The 14071-nt window shown below is 48.7% G+C and overlaps 2 protein-coding genes across 3 annotated transcripts in view; one reads left to right on the forward strand and one right to left on the reverse strand.

The window, feature by feature from the left end:
• The first annotated feature begins 872 nt into the window (after positions 1-872).
• Positions 873-5485, forward strand: g3bp1 (GTPase activating protein (SH3 domain) binding protein 1). The gene is made up of 11 exons (XM_068325059.1): positions 873-996; positions 2198-2312; positions 2387-2468; positions 2546-2719; positions 2799-2889; positions 2965-3058; positions 3136-3373; positions 3447-3551; positions 3632-3878; positions 3960-4069; positions 4155-5485. The coding sequence occupies exons 2-11, from the start codon at positions 2218-2220 to the stop codon at positions 4401-4403; spliced, it is 1485 nt and encodes a 494-aa protein (XP_068181160.1). The 5' UTR covers positions 873-996; positions 2198-2217; the 3' UTR covers positions 4404-5485.
• Positions 5486-8592: 3107 nt separating this feature from the next.
• The window catches only part of glra1 (glycine receptor, alpha 1), a 42400-nt gene continuing 36921 nt past the window's right edge, over positions 8593-14071 (reverse strand). For both annotated transcript variants that reach the window (XM_068325067.1, XM_068325066.1), the window contains 2 exons: positions 13876-14022; positions 8593-9799 (listed from right to left, as the gene is read on the reverse strand). In XM_068325067.1, the coding sequence (XP_068181168.1) occupies positions 9515-9799; positions 13876-14022 (432 nt within the window). In that variant the 3' untranslated portion in view covers positions 8593-9514. The remainder of the gene's footprint in view (positions 9800-13875; positions 14023-14071) is intronic.

Raw genomic sequence — 14071 nt, forward strand, 5'->3', positions numbered from 1 at the left:
AAGTTTATACTGTGGTAATCATGGAACCAGTTACCCCAGGGGTAATCAAGAGAAGGAGTACTGTTTGGGTTGAGTTAAATGTGGCGTTCCACCAGGCCTGACACTGGGCCCACGTCTCTAAACATTAGAAGCATATTTGGTTCTTGGCAGGATTCAATAATGGACTCTGTGAATAAAAACAGGATGGATGGATATAAAATTCATGATTTTTGTTTATGTAAACAAGATCATCCGATCAGACCAGTTGTAGACGTTTTAGCTGGTCTAACTTCTTGAACCTAAAGTTTTGCGGTTGACAAACTGATTATTTAAAATCATGTACTGATAAAAACATCAAGCTTTTTGGTATTCTGAACAAAACAAACATTAGACTCTAAAATCTAAATATTATTCACTAAAAAATATTAATAGTGAAAGTTGGAGGTGAAAATGGACCCGAAAATCTACAGAACGGTAGGAAGTTTTATTTACATACAGTTATATACAGAATTAAACTGGAATTCTCCAAAAAATTAAAAACAGAATTAATATTGGCTCAAACGGAATCATTTGATGTCTTCCGTTCGACTGGTCCAATAATTACCAATTTAAAAGCGTTTTGTCGCCCCCAGGTGGGCACCAGGCTGCAGCGCACCGCTCACTGAGGCAAAAATACACCGCTGAACGCCGCTTAATTAAACAATCGTCTATGTGACGTCACTAATACTTGATTGGCCGCACTGCGCCCTCCAGGTCGACCCACATGCCTTCGTGATTGGCTTCAATTCAGGAGGGCTTAGAAGAGCGCCTTGTAATTGGTGGTTGAATTTCAATCTTTGAACCCCATTGGTTGAGCTGCTCTGAAAAGGCGGGACTTAGAGTTAGGTTGCGGTGCTGGAACCGGTAACGAAGCACTTCAGCACGTTGTGAAGCCGCTTCAGTGCTCCTGTCTCCCGCAGAGGCGATTCAAGGAAGTCGCTGGTTCCCAATCAACGGTTTTTGATAACTAACCCACCGGTAAGTCGTTTTTTTACGGTAAACCGGAAGAAGTGACCGGTTAGAAACGGAGTTCTTGGGTCGGAATCGGTAAATAAACTGGGTCACATCCCAAGGCCGCGTCTACATCCTGGGGGCTAGCCGCAGCTGAGCGGTGTTAGCATGCGTTAGCATTTGGCGATCTGATCTGTGGTCGCGTGGGCTAATCGATACCGTTAACGTTTGTGGTCACTCACGTGATTCTTCACACGGGTGGGTTACGCTCGTCACGGTCCAGCTTCAAGGGATGTCCAGGAGTTAGCCGTACCCGGCGTGTGGCCCCCCCGTTAGCTCTCATAGGGTCGTGACTCCGGCTCGGTAGACTCCCCCTTCGCGGGTTTTCCTCTTCGGTTTTCACGTTTTCTCCACGCAGTTAGCCGGTTAGCTTCGCTGGGAGCTAATGGAGGGTAGGGGTGTGGTGGGGGGGGGGCTATCGAGGCACGTGTTGGGGGGGCTGCCCCCCCCCCCAGCTGGAGGCCGTAAGCTGCCCGGTCCGGAGGGAACCGGGAGCTCGTGGGTCACCGGAAGCCCGGGTACTGCGCCTCGACAGGCTGCGCCGTGGTGGGCGCACGGAGGCGCGTGCACGCGGGGCCTTTGTCTCGCGCCATGCCGTCACTGTAGCTGCTGCCCGACACGGTCGCGTGCCCCCGTTGTTGAAGTGCAGACCGGAAGCTCGTGTGGTACCTCCCCACAGGTCGCGTGGGACTCACGTGGTCTCAGGTGAGCTACACCAGGTGTGGCTCGGTGGGGGGGGGGGGGGGTCCTGCTAGAACCTCCAGGGTTCCTCTGTGTGACCTGCTGGAGGAAACGCTGTCGCCTGATTGGTCGACCTCAATGGTTATAAGTTATTGATTAACTGGGGGGGCGGGGTTTAAGGTATAATAGGTTTATGGAAGGAGCTGGAAACAGGAAGTCAGATCTGATTGGCTGTGATGAAGGTAAAATGAGACATTATGAAAACAACCTCATTGGATGCCCTTTTGACCCCTGCTGCATGCTGATTGGTCGACTGGGTCTGAGACGTTAACTGCTAGAAATGTTAAAGATATGGCAGTTTCGATCAATCAGTCGCTGGCGAATGGGGCTGAACAGGAAGTGACATCACGGACAGTCGGGTTAACCCCGGTGCGTTTAGGGTGTGTTGGTTTTTCTCACCCTCCTTGTTGCCCCCCTGCCCCCTCAGATTTCCAGTTGACCAAAGAAATGGTGATGGAGAAGCCAAGTGCCCAGCTGGTCGGGCGAGAGTTTGTCCGACAGTATTACACGCTCCTGAACCAGGCCCCCGACTACCTGCACAGGTGAGACCCCGCCCCTTTCATTTTGCCCCACCCCCTGCGCCGCCGCCCCCTAACTGCCGTCCCTTTCTGCTCAGGTTCTACGGGAAGAACTCCTCCTACGTCCACGGCGGCCTGGACGGCAACGGCAAGCCGGCGGAGGCCGTTTACGGACAATCGGTGAGTTCTGTTACCGCGGCAACCGGCACGACCACCTGTTTGATGCTAAACCCCGCCCCCTCCTCCCCCCGTTGCAGGAGATCCACAAGCGGGTGATGGCGCTGAGCTTCCGCGACTGCCACACCAAGATCCGTCACGTGGACGCGCACGCCACGCTGAGCGAGGGCGTGGTCGTCCAGGTGATGGGCGAGCTGTCCAACAACATGCAGCCAATGAGGAAGTTCATGCAGACCTTCGTGCTGGCGCCCGAGGTGGGAGCTCCGCCCACCGTTGTGAAGGTGAGACGTGTCGCGTGAAGCCGTCGTCATGACGTCTCCGTCTCTCCTCCAGGGGACCGTCGCCAACAAGTTCTACGTCCACAACGACGTGTTCCGGTACCAGGACGAGGTGTTCGGGGACTCCGACTCGGAGCCGCCGGAAGGTGATTGGACAGGAAGTGTGGGGGGGAGGGGTCACCAGAAAGGGGGCGGAGTCTTCAACAAGTTTGTGTTTCCAGAATCCGAGGACGACGCGGAGGAGATGGAGGAGCGAGTCCCCTCCCCAGACGTCGCCGCAGACGACTCGGCTCCGTTCTACGACCCGGTTCCCTGGTAGGTTTCCACGGTGACGGATGTCAAAGCGTTATTATGTTTCGTGTCTCATCGCGACTCCTGATTGGTTGTTCCAGTTCGGGGCCGGCGGCGCCTGGTGAGGAGGAAGAGGAGGCGGCGTCAGCGAGTCCCGAGCCGGAGGCGGAGAAAGAGGCGGAGCCCGTGGGCGTCGACCTGAAGCCAGACGCCGCAGCGGAGACGCTGGCGGACGCAGCCGACGACTCGACGGAGAAGAGCCCCGCCCCCGTCCCGCCAATCACAGAACCCGCCACCGCGCCGGCTGAACCTGCCCCTGCTGCCCCTGAGGAAAACAGGGTAAATACAGAGGGGGGGTTGATGATGATGATGATGATGGGGGGGTCGGGTTCTAACGTCTCGTGTCCCGCAGCCGTTCTCCTGGGCGTCGGTCACCAGTAAGAACCTCCCACCCAGCGGGACCGCCCCCTTATCCGGATTCACTCCACATGTCGTCAAAGTGGCCCCCACAGCGCCGGTAGGTCCACTTCCTGTCCCTGGGGGGGGGGCTTAAGGACTCAGGGGGGGCCCTGACAGAAACTGACTCGTCTGTTTCAGGTCCGAGTTGAGTCGAAGCCCGAGTCCCAGACGGCGGCGCAGAGGCCCCAACGCGACCAGAGGCCCAGGGAGCAGAGACCAGGGGGGCCCCCGGCGGTCCACAGGGGGGGGCCCAGACCGGGTCGGGAGGGGGAGCAGGGGGAGACGGAGGGGCGCAGGGTGGTCCGGTACCCTGACACCCAGCAGCTGTTCGTGGGAAACGTCCCGCACGACGTGGACAAGAGCGAACTCAAGGAGTTCTTTGAGCGTAAGTCGACCTGGCGCAGCGGCGTGGGGTGTACCCCGGCTCGAGTTAAGTTTTTCTAACCTGTGTCCCCCCCCCATCCAGAATACGGTACGGTCCTGGAGCTGAGGATCAACAGCGGGGGGAAGCTGCCCAACTTTGGCTTTGTGGTTTTTGACGACTCTGAACCGGTGCAGAAGATCCTCAGCAACCGGGTGAGGCCCCCCCCCCCCCCACCACTCCCCCACCCCACTCTGTTGTCATGGTTACGGTGTTTAACGGATCTTTTTTCCAACGCAGCCCATCAAGTTCCGCGGCGACGTCCGTCTCAACGTGGAGGAGAAGAAGACCCGGTCGGCCCGAGAGGGCGACAGGCGGGACATGAGGCCCCGGGGCCCGGGGGGGCCCGGCGGCCCTCGGGAGAGAATAGGCGGCGGCGGCGGACCACGTGGCCCGCCCACCCGAGGAGGCATGGCACAGAAACCCAGCTTCGGTTCCGGACGCGGCGCCGGCCCCAGCGAGGGCCGCCACCCGGCCCAGCGCCAGTGAACAGGGGGGAGGTGGGGCCCCCCCCCCAACATGAATTAGATTACTGTTTGGATTGATTATTGATTTCTACCGCAGCAGGAACCGTTTGGACAAAATGTAGCCACGCCCTCCCCTCCATTACATTTGGGTTGTTCTCATAAAAGCGCCCCCTAGTGGACGCGTGGGGTTTCGCTCCCCCCCCTCCTCTTCCTCCTGAATGTCCCTCCCCTTCCTGTCCTGTCTCCGCCTCCTCCAACACATCCTGTATTATCTGGACTCCTTTTTGTTTTGTTTTTCATGCTGAACTTGAATTTATTACAGAATCAAAGATGCAAACAGATTAAAAAACAACAAAGGGTGATTACTACTTGAATCGGGGATTCAACCCAGAGGTTAGTTTTTCGCGTTCTCATCCCTGTTTCTTAAAGGAACGTGTTCTTTACTGCTTGGGCAATCCTGTGTATTGCTGCCACCGTTTATCTGCGATGGATCTGTCTTATATCTTTTTATTCTGTCAGGTCACGAAGCTGAAAACTTGTTTGTGCTTTTTATCTTGAGTGATGTTGGTTTGAACGGACGCGTCTGAACGGAGCATGAATCCAAAATCCCATCGGCTTCTTCCACCGATGCACTTCCTGTCGTCATGTCTGAACCCAACTCACCCGCCGATGAGAACTAAATTAAAAAAAAAAAAAGATTTACTGTTTTGAAACTGTTTTTGGGTCTGTTTTGTTTTTTGTTTTTTTGCTTCAAATCGTGACGGTGCCTTCAGGTGCAGCTGGGAAGTTTCAGTTCGGATTTTCCTGGGAACACTCTCTCTGTAGCGCCAGTAAAAAAACAGATCATGAACGCCACTATGCTGTTAATAAAGTACCGTCTGGAAAAACCAACTGACAGCTGTTTATTGTTCTTCCATGTTACCATGACTACCTGTAGCACCACCCAATAACCATAAACACCCAACGAAGGGTGAGGCGCCCTCTGGTGTCAAGTTAAAGGTATAGTAACGGGTCACATGTCTAACAAACCTTCAGTGCTTTAATGATTACCCAGAATCCTCTACTCTCACTACTCAACAAAACCATAGGAATATAAAAAAATTAAAATTGAAATATTGACCAAAAGTCTACATCAGATCAGTCTGTAAACTTGAATAATGTCATAAACATGTTAGCATGTTAGCATACTGACCTGATGTCGATCCGTTCGGTCGGAAACAGTCACCAGATTTCCCAGCTGTCCTTTTGTCCACATAAAATGTGATACGAACCGAAACAGAGACTCCTGTTCGCCCACAGCGACCCCTGCTGGGTGGAGGGTGAAGATCCAGAATGTTAAGTGTCACATGACAAGAACAGAACCCACAGCCAGCATTTATTTGCATTTTTTAATATATTTTCTTTAATGATTACACAGATCCTTGAGTTGAGTAACAGAAAACAGAAGATCCAACTCCCAACAACCTCGACAATGTTCAAAAAGAGATTTTGTTCAGAAAACCTTTAATCGTTAATAGAATTAGTAGTATGACATATTTCAATAAATATTTAGATATATACAGATACAGCAGAAACGGTACATTCTTTTTTATTCTCTAAAATTGCTTCACATTTTTTTTTGTACAAGCCAAAATATCTGTCATTTTATTTATTCATGCAAAATATTGTTTCTCAGATTAATGAAAATAAAAAGATTTTACGATTTGTATTTTTTTCATCCTGTTTTTGATGTGCACTCTGCTCAGAAGCGCCATAACGTCATTTATGCAAATCAAACAGGTGCACTTTGTGCCAATACACAATAGAAGCCAAGAAAGCAAAATTAAGGCCATTCCAACGTGTGCAAAGAAACTCATAAATAGAATAACTTTAATAATAATAATATTTCCTTTAATTCACAGCAGTTCAGGAGTATTTTTCATTCGCCCTTCAGGGCGTCAGATTATACTATACATACAATAAAAGGAGGAACAAAACGCGATCATTAATCATCAACAAATCAAACCATGCTACTTTAAAATCCAGTTCGGAACTTAAGGATTTATAAACTCCCCAAAAATCCTTCGTTGCTCGGCCTTTAAGCATCACATCACGCCGTAATGCAATATAAACCCCGAATCTACGAACCCTCCCCTTACATTATAACAATATGAACACGATGAGGTGAGGCCTGTACACACAGTGGCCACGCCCGAGGAAGCGTACGTGGCGCGGCCAATGAATGCGCGATATGCTCGTAGGTCCTTCTGGTTGCATATTCTACCCCTTTTGGCACGAGGAGCCCAAAACAAGTGGTTCTGACTCCAGTTCAGACATGGCACGGAATGAAATGTGAATTCTGCCAGTAATTAGACAGAACTGGTCCAGGAAATAAAGGTGTTCCATCATGAATGCAGGCCCAAAGAACGGATTCTTCTGTTTATTTACATTGTAAATTCACCTAAATTTGCTGTATTTCCTTCTTTATTCTGGGTGAATTTTACCGACAGACCATCAGAAAAGCCAAACACATGATTTATTTTATATTTCATTTGTTAGCACGACATAAAACACATGTATGAGAGGAAATGGTAGGTTCATGAATCTGGAATTCACATGATGAAACGATTTTATTTGTGCTACGTACATTAAAAAACCCAACGTCCTACAACGTTCAGCAAAAGAACAGGAGCCTTCGCTAAGTAGCATCTTAGCTTTCCATCCAGCCGGTTTAATGTCTGAGGCTTGAAACAAACTTCACTAGCCAAATGTTAGCGCTAGCTTTAAGCTGTGTTTCGGCAATTCAAAGCCTTTTTGTGGTCTGATTAGCTTTGGTGCTAACTGGTAATGAATACAATGAAGGAAGGGCCCAAAAAATGCTACCATGCTTTCATTTCAAGCAAGCTAAAGAGCATGTAGCTCAGCTTTCTGGTGACATCAGTCATGTTTTGTTCCTCTGCCCCCACAGGTACTGGTTGAAGGTTTTTCATTGGAAATTTATTTGTGACGCTCACATGAAAAAATGCTGAAAAATTGATCTGGCTCCAGAGCATGTGATTAGCTAAGAAAAGTGCCTGTTCTCTTGATAATGCTAGCATTAGCTCTGTGTGGCAAACACCATAGAAGCAAAATTTATTAGTAAAAGTAGGAATGTGGAAATCCGACCCTATTAGAATTATATTCTCACCACCCAAACTCGCTTTTAGTTAGCTTTAGATGCAAACCTGCAGCCTCAGAAGGGATATTAGCGCTTGTCATGTGTCTAAATGTGATGTTTTGCTTCCTAAATGCTAGGTTGAAAATTAGCGTTAGCATCTGTTGCAACAAAATCATTAAAAATTGTCCCGGTTTTTCGACTCTGGAAATAATTGGCTGAACTAAATGCATCGTTGAGGGTTGTGGGTTCTACGACGTGACGGAACAGGAACACGTGCATGGCGTAGCCCTTCGGTAACATCATGACAACACAATGAAGGAAGTGTTAGCGTTACGACAGACCGACGATACGAAGGTGTAATCAGATCTATTGAAGCTTTTTTAAAAGGTAAAAACTATTCGGTCATGAAAGATAAACTCTTTATACTGTTGATTTAAACTGGATTATCTCAGGGACAACGTTTAGTTTCCCTTAACCTCTGGGAATTAGCAGCTTAAAACTTTTGTAGGTTTTTATTTCTATTAAAATGAAAACTTTTTATTTGTAATTTTGCCTTCCAAAAAAATAATTCAGTAAATTATTAATTTTTTGTTCACTCACCTTATTGACAATTTTGGAGCTGAAATCTACTAGCCCACATTAGCATGGAGGCTAGAAACATAGAAACTGTTAGTATGCACCCTTCTAAAGTCGACAAATCGGAAAAATCAACCAACAAGTTCTTATCAAACTCATCACATCTCAATTCTTGAACACGTAGACAAATAAACCATGAAATCAGTCATGCTAAGCTAAGCTAAGCTACTGACGGTCTCGACTTGCTGCTGTAAGGAAAGCAAAGAGTTGAACGAACATTGGAAGACGTAATAAGAGCAGCTTTCAAGGAAACATTTCAAATTTTCGATAAATTTCACAGAAAAAAATAAAAATTTAGGGACTTTTTTTTGTAAACTTTGAAATAAATTACAACCGTTTGTGCGGAAAAATAAGAAAAATAACCTGCATCGCTGGAATTCTTCATCAATTCTGATTGTTTGTGGATCATTTAATTATCTGTATTTTTTTGGGGGGGGCGGCGGGATTAAGTCGTTTTCTATTTTTACCAGTAGGGTTGCAAGAGCGATGGGGGGCGGGGCAGCCTACAGATGGACAAATCATAATTGCATATAGTGATCATTGCATAGAGAAGCTGGCACAAATCAAACCGATCGCTCCCGTCTCGCATGGCTACGGCTAAACGCGTCTCTGCTGCTGCTAGCTAGCTAGCGATGAAGCTACCGTTGGTGCGCGGACGAGGTGGAGACACAACAACAGGTGCTATAATCTGTAGAATTTACATCATCATCTTCTCAGCGGATTGGACAGATGGGGCGGGGGGTGTGTGGGGGTCACATTAAGGCGGGACAAAAAAGCACGGAAGCACTAATAAGATGTAAACGTGTTTCAGTCTCAACGGGGGGAAAAAAAGCAAACGTGGACCTGGAGGCGTCGAGGTGAACGAAACGAACGACACCACAGAGGTTTGAGTCTCCGCCGCCGCCGCCCGTCCAGGCGTCGCTATCGTCTGTGTGGTCCTAGAAGCGACGGCGGCAAGGGGTGGGGGGTGGGGAAGCGTGGAGGAGCGGGAAGCGTATCCGGATACATCGACCACAAATCCGCCCGTTTAATGGAAGCACTGATCGTTTGTTGTTGTTGTTTTTTGGTGAAAAAATCCGTCACTTCCTGTTTCCAAGTCATTCTTCCCATTGATGAGAGTACATGAGTATAATACATAGCTGTAAGCTCCTCCTCCTCCTCTTCATCACCATCCTCATCATCATCATCATCATCAAACCCATGTCCTTCGTCTCATTAATGTATTGCCACATTCATATTTCATGCATTTTACTGCATTGCTTATTGCACCAGTCGGCATTATTCAGGAGGTGTGAAGAAATGGGCGGGGTTAGCGAAGGGGAAGCAATAAATATCTCCAGTAACGTCTGCTAGGACTCATCCTACTGCTTGTGGATGTCCTCGCTGCGGATGATCTTGTAAATGATCCAGTAGAAAATGTTAAAAATGAGGAAGACGAGGGGGAAGGCCACGCGGGACACCGTGTCGATGCGCTTGGCCCGGCTGATGAACAGCTTCTTCATCTCGTCGATGCTCTTCTCGGGCGCGGCCGAGGCGGGCGCGTTGTTGTTGTTGCCCTTGATGGCCATGCCGTCTTTGGCCTGCAGGCAGGTGGGGCCCATGCCGTAACCGGGGAAACCGAAGCGGCCCTCGCCTGTTTCATCCTCCTGCAACACAGGCCAAGACTCAGGCTGTTAGGAACCAGAGAAAGACGTTACGGTTGGAGGCGCGAGTGTTTGGGAGGAGCTCAGAGATGATGGGGGTGGGGTGGGGGGAGGTGGGGTTATGAGGGGGAGGAGTTATGTTCACACACTCATCAGACATCAAGAACCCGGTCCAGGAAGTCCAGACGGTCGTCTGTCGCCTGCTGGTTATCATTGTTTGAATCCCTTCATTTTGAGGTTCCTGTTGCCTAGCAACGTCATTAGGAATCGATTAGCACTCGCACTGAGTAGCATCACGTCCCACAACCCAGAATGTCGTGATAGCAAACGTTCCTGTCCGTCTGTCTGACATGCAGCTCTCTGATTGGTGACTTGGTGACCGTGACCGACTGATTACTACTGGAGTCCAGATCGGGTAGGAAGGGGGGCTTTGTCACCTGGACAGGTGAGATCTGTCCGTTACCCCGCCTCTCGCTCAAGGAGACACAGTGTCATCGTTATCTGGTGTGTGTGTGTGTGTGTGTGTGTGTGTGTGTGTGTGTGTGCTAAAACAATGGCCATGAAGTGAAAAATTATCCAATAAAAATTCCTCCAGTGATAAGGAGTCATTTTTCTTGTCTCGACGTTTTTGTGATAAAACAAATTTGTGATTAAATTTGTGGCTCCTGGGGGCCTGAAGGGTCCCAGGAACCAATCAGCACGAAGAACAGCAGAACTCTGTCTATACTACTGCAGTACGGGAGAAGTATAGACGTGGTATAGAAGTGGTAAAGTAGTAGTATAGTAGTGTTATAACATTAGTATAGTAGTGGTATAGTAGTAGTATAACAGTAGTACGGGAGGAGTATATTAGTAGTATTAGAGTGGTATAGTTATGGTATAGTAGTGCTAAAGCAGTGATAAAGTAGTAGTAGTGGTACAGTAGTAGTTTAGTAGCAGTAATAGTAGTAGTATGGTAGTAGTAGTAGTGGTAGTATTGTAGTAGTAGTATATTAGTATTATAATAGTAGTATAGTAGTAGTGGTAACAGTAGTAGTATTGTAGTAGTAGAAGCAATACTAGTAGTATAGTAGTAGTATAGTAGTTGTAGTAGTACTATAGTAGTAGTATAGTAGTCGTAGTATAGTAGTAGTACAGTAGTAGTATAGTGGTAGTAATAGTAGTAGTAATAGAATAGTAGTACTATAGTAGTAGTATAGTAGTCGTAGTATAGTAAAGTATAGCGGTAGTAATAGTAGTAATAATAGTATATTATAGTAGTAGTATAGTAGTCGTATTATTGTAGTAGTATAGTGGTAGTAGTGGTAGCAATAGTAGTAGTATAGTATTAGTATTATTATAGTATTTTGTAGTAGCACAGGAGTATAGTAGTAGAATAGGACTAGTGCAGTCATAATATAGTGGTAGTATAGTAGTGGTACTGTAGTGTAGTAGAAGGATAGTAGTAGTATAGGACAGGTACAATATTAGTGTAGTAGTAGTATTATAGTAGTAGTATTACTAGTGGTACTAATAATGTGACTGTGTGCTTTAAACACTGAATGAAAACACTAGGGGAGTGTGTGTGTGTGTGTGTGTGTGTGTGTGTGTGTGTGTGTGTGTGTGTGTGTGTGTGTGTGTGTGTGTGTCTGTGTCAGACCAGTGATCCATCCCCGTGCCCCCGTTCTGTCCTTGCCCCCCCACCAGCCCATCTATTATGGTGAACCCACTCAGGGTCTGGATCTGGACCGGGACGCGGCCGACCTCTACCCGTCCTTCACTAAACCATTACTGATGCGCCGCCTCATTCTGCCTGTCATGTGATTAATGTGGAGGCTGGAGAGACGTGAGGAGGACGACCAGAGAGGGGGGAGGGAGGGAAGGGTGGGCGGGGAGAACGACGGGGGAACAAAATGAAAACAGTAGAAAGTCCCGCCGCCTGGCAGACGAAGATCAGGGCAAAAAAACCCCAAAAACAGCTACGACGTCAGCAGAGACGCAGCCTCTGATTGGCTGGGAGGTGAATTATATCAGAGCCTGATGAGGAAGGATAGATGGATGGATGGATGGATGGATGGATGGATGGATGATGGATGAATGGATGGGAGTCTTTAAATGCGGAAAAAAGGAGCATCTGATTGGTTGGTGATGCCGCACTCTGATTGGAGCGTTTACGTCTGCTGCTGATGTGATTGGTGGAACAGATTGACATAAACAAAGTGTATCAGGCTATCATGTTAACCAATTATCCTGCTATGCTGCTAACTTGCTATCATGCTAACCTGTACCTCATGCTAACGTTAGCCTCCGGTGACCAGGAGTTAGCCTCCACCGACGATCACCCGTCTCTTTCTCGCCCGGCGCTACACTTCCTGATTCCCCCGGCGTGTAGGAGGAGCCTGGCTCTGACTGATCCGTTTCTTTAGGTCATTTTTTCCTCTGTTTTGTCTTGAAGGCTGGAATCCTGTTGGTCCAGAGGCAGGAAGTAGTACCAGAGGTGAGTTCTGGACCCGGTTCGTCCTCCAGGGAATCTGTCCTGGGAACTAGCTGGGCGCTAACGGTTTTCTCAAAGTTTTTCTCAACAATAAGTTTTGAAATTTTCAGTTTTTAATTTGTTCAAAATCAAGTCAAACAAAAACTAAACGTTTTCCTCCCTCCTTGTTTCTTTCCTCCTCTTTCCTCCCCGTCAGGCCCATCCTTGCAGTTCTGTCTTGGCCCAGCAGGGGGAGATGTTGGTCTGCGCCTGAGGAGCCGCTCTTCCTCTTCTCTCTCTCTGTGGATTCCATCTCTCTCTCTCTCGTTCTGATTGGACGGCGGTCCGCTGCAGGTCGTCTCTCCTGACGATCCGTGTTCCTGACGGATCAATAAAGAACCGGGCCGGCTCCATCATCCTGGAACCGGCGCCATCAACCGGGTCGCCGCAGACGGTGACAGGTCCTAAGAGAACCTCACCTGTCAACTCACCATGATCACACCTCCCTTCTAAACTCCACCCGGCAGCTGGAGCCGCTGCAGGAACAAGCGCACCCCTGACATTAGCATGCAGGGCGGTCACGCGTGTTCACAGAGGTGTGATCACACGGATCCACATCCCTGACCGCCCTGATTGTTTACTGCAGGCTTATCGCCGCTGTTCCTCGCCGGGTTGATCAGGCGGCGTTCTGTGCTCTACGCTCTGTACAGTCTGACAGCCTGAGTCCTGATTAACGGCGCCGGACGGATGGAAGTGATGGATTAAATAATTCAGGGACAAAAGAAACGAAAGGAAGAGGAGGAGGAAAAACAGAACTCAGCGGTTCTGCAGACAGACGGGTCCGTTTGCATCTAGACACACAAAGGCTGCAGGACGCTGAACACGGACGTGTTCACGTGTTCACGTGTTCATGTGTAAGTGTGAACATGTACATGAACACTGGGGGGGCTGTGACCTGAGTCATGATAACCTCTACTAAAACCTACCGATACGACTGACGGTGTCCTGTCACCTGATTGGTGCAAGAGTTCTGTAGCCTTTAGCTCCTGTATGTAATGTTTGGTTCTGCATCGCCTGTTTCTATGGGTTTGGTTCTGTAGTCTCTGGTTCTACGAGGTTTGGTTCTGTAGGGTTTGGTTCTGTATTGTCTGGTTCTGTAGGGTTTGGTTCTGTATTGTCTGGTTCTGTAGGGTTTGGTTCTATAGGATTTGGTTCTGCAGTCTCTGGTTCTATGGGGTTTGGTTCTGTAGGGTTTGGTTCTGAATCGTTCTCACAGACACACAGCAGAGATGTTGGACAGGTGATAGGAGGGGCATTTGATTCGTACACCTGGGCGTTTGATTCGTACACCTGGGCGTTTGATTCGTACACCTGGCGTGTGATTCGTACACCTGGCGTGTGATTCGTACACCTGGCGTTTGATTCGTACACCTGGGCGTTTGATTCGTACACCTGGCGTTTGATTCGTACACCTGGCGTTTGATTCGTACACCTGGCGTTTGATTCGTACACCTGGGCGTTTGATTCGTACACCTGGCGTTTGATTCGTACACCTGGCGTTTGATTCGTACACCTGGCGTTTGATTCGTACACCTGGCGTTTGATTCGTACACCTGGGCGCGCTCACCTTCATGTGTCGCCGCCTCCGTCTGAAGCGCAGCAGCTCTTTGTGCTGGCGGGCGATGAAGTTGACGGCGGCGTACTCCAGCAGGGCGGAGAAGACGAAGAGCAGACACACGGCCATCCAGATGTCAATGGCCTTCACGTAGGACACCTGAGGGAGGGGGGCGGGGACATCAGAACCCAGACGGGTTATTGTTCTG

The sequence above is a fragment of the Antennarius striatus genome, chromosome 10 (assembly GCF_040054535.1).
Source record: "Antennarius striatus isolate MH-2024 chromosome 10, ASM4005453v1, whole genome shotgun sequence".
NCBI classification, from domain to species: domain Eukaryota; kingdom Metazoa; phylum Chordata; class Actinopteri; order Lophiiformes; family Antennariidae; genus Antennarius; species Antennarius striatus.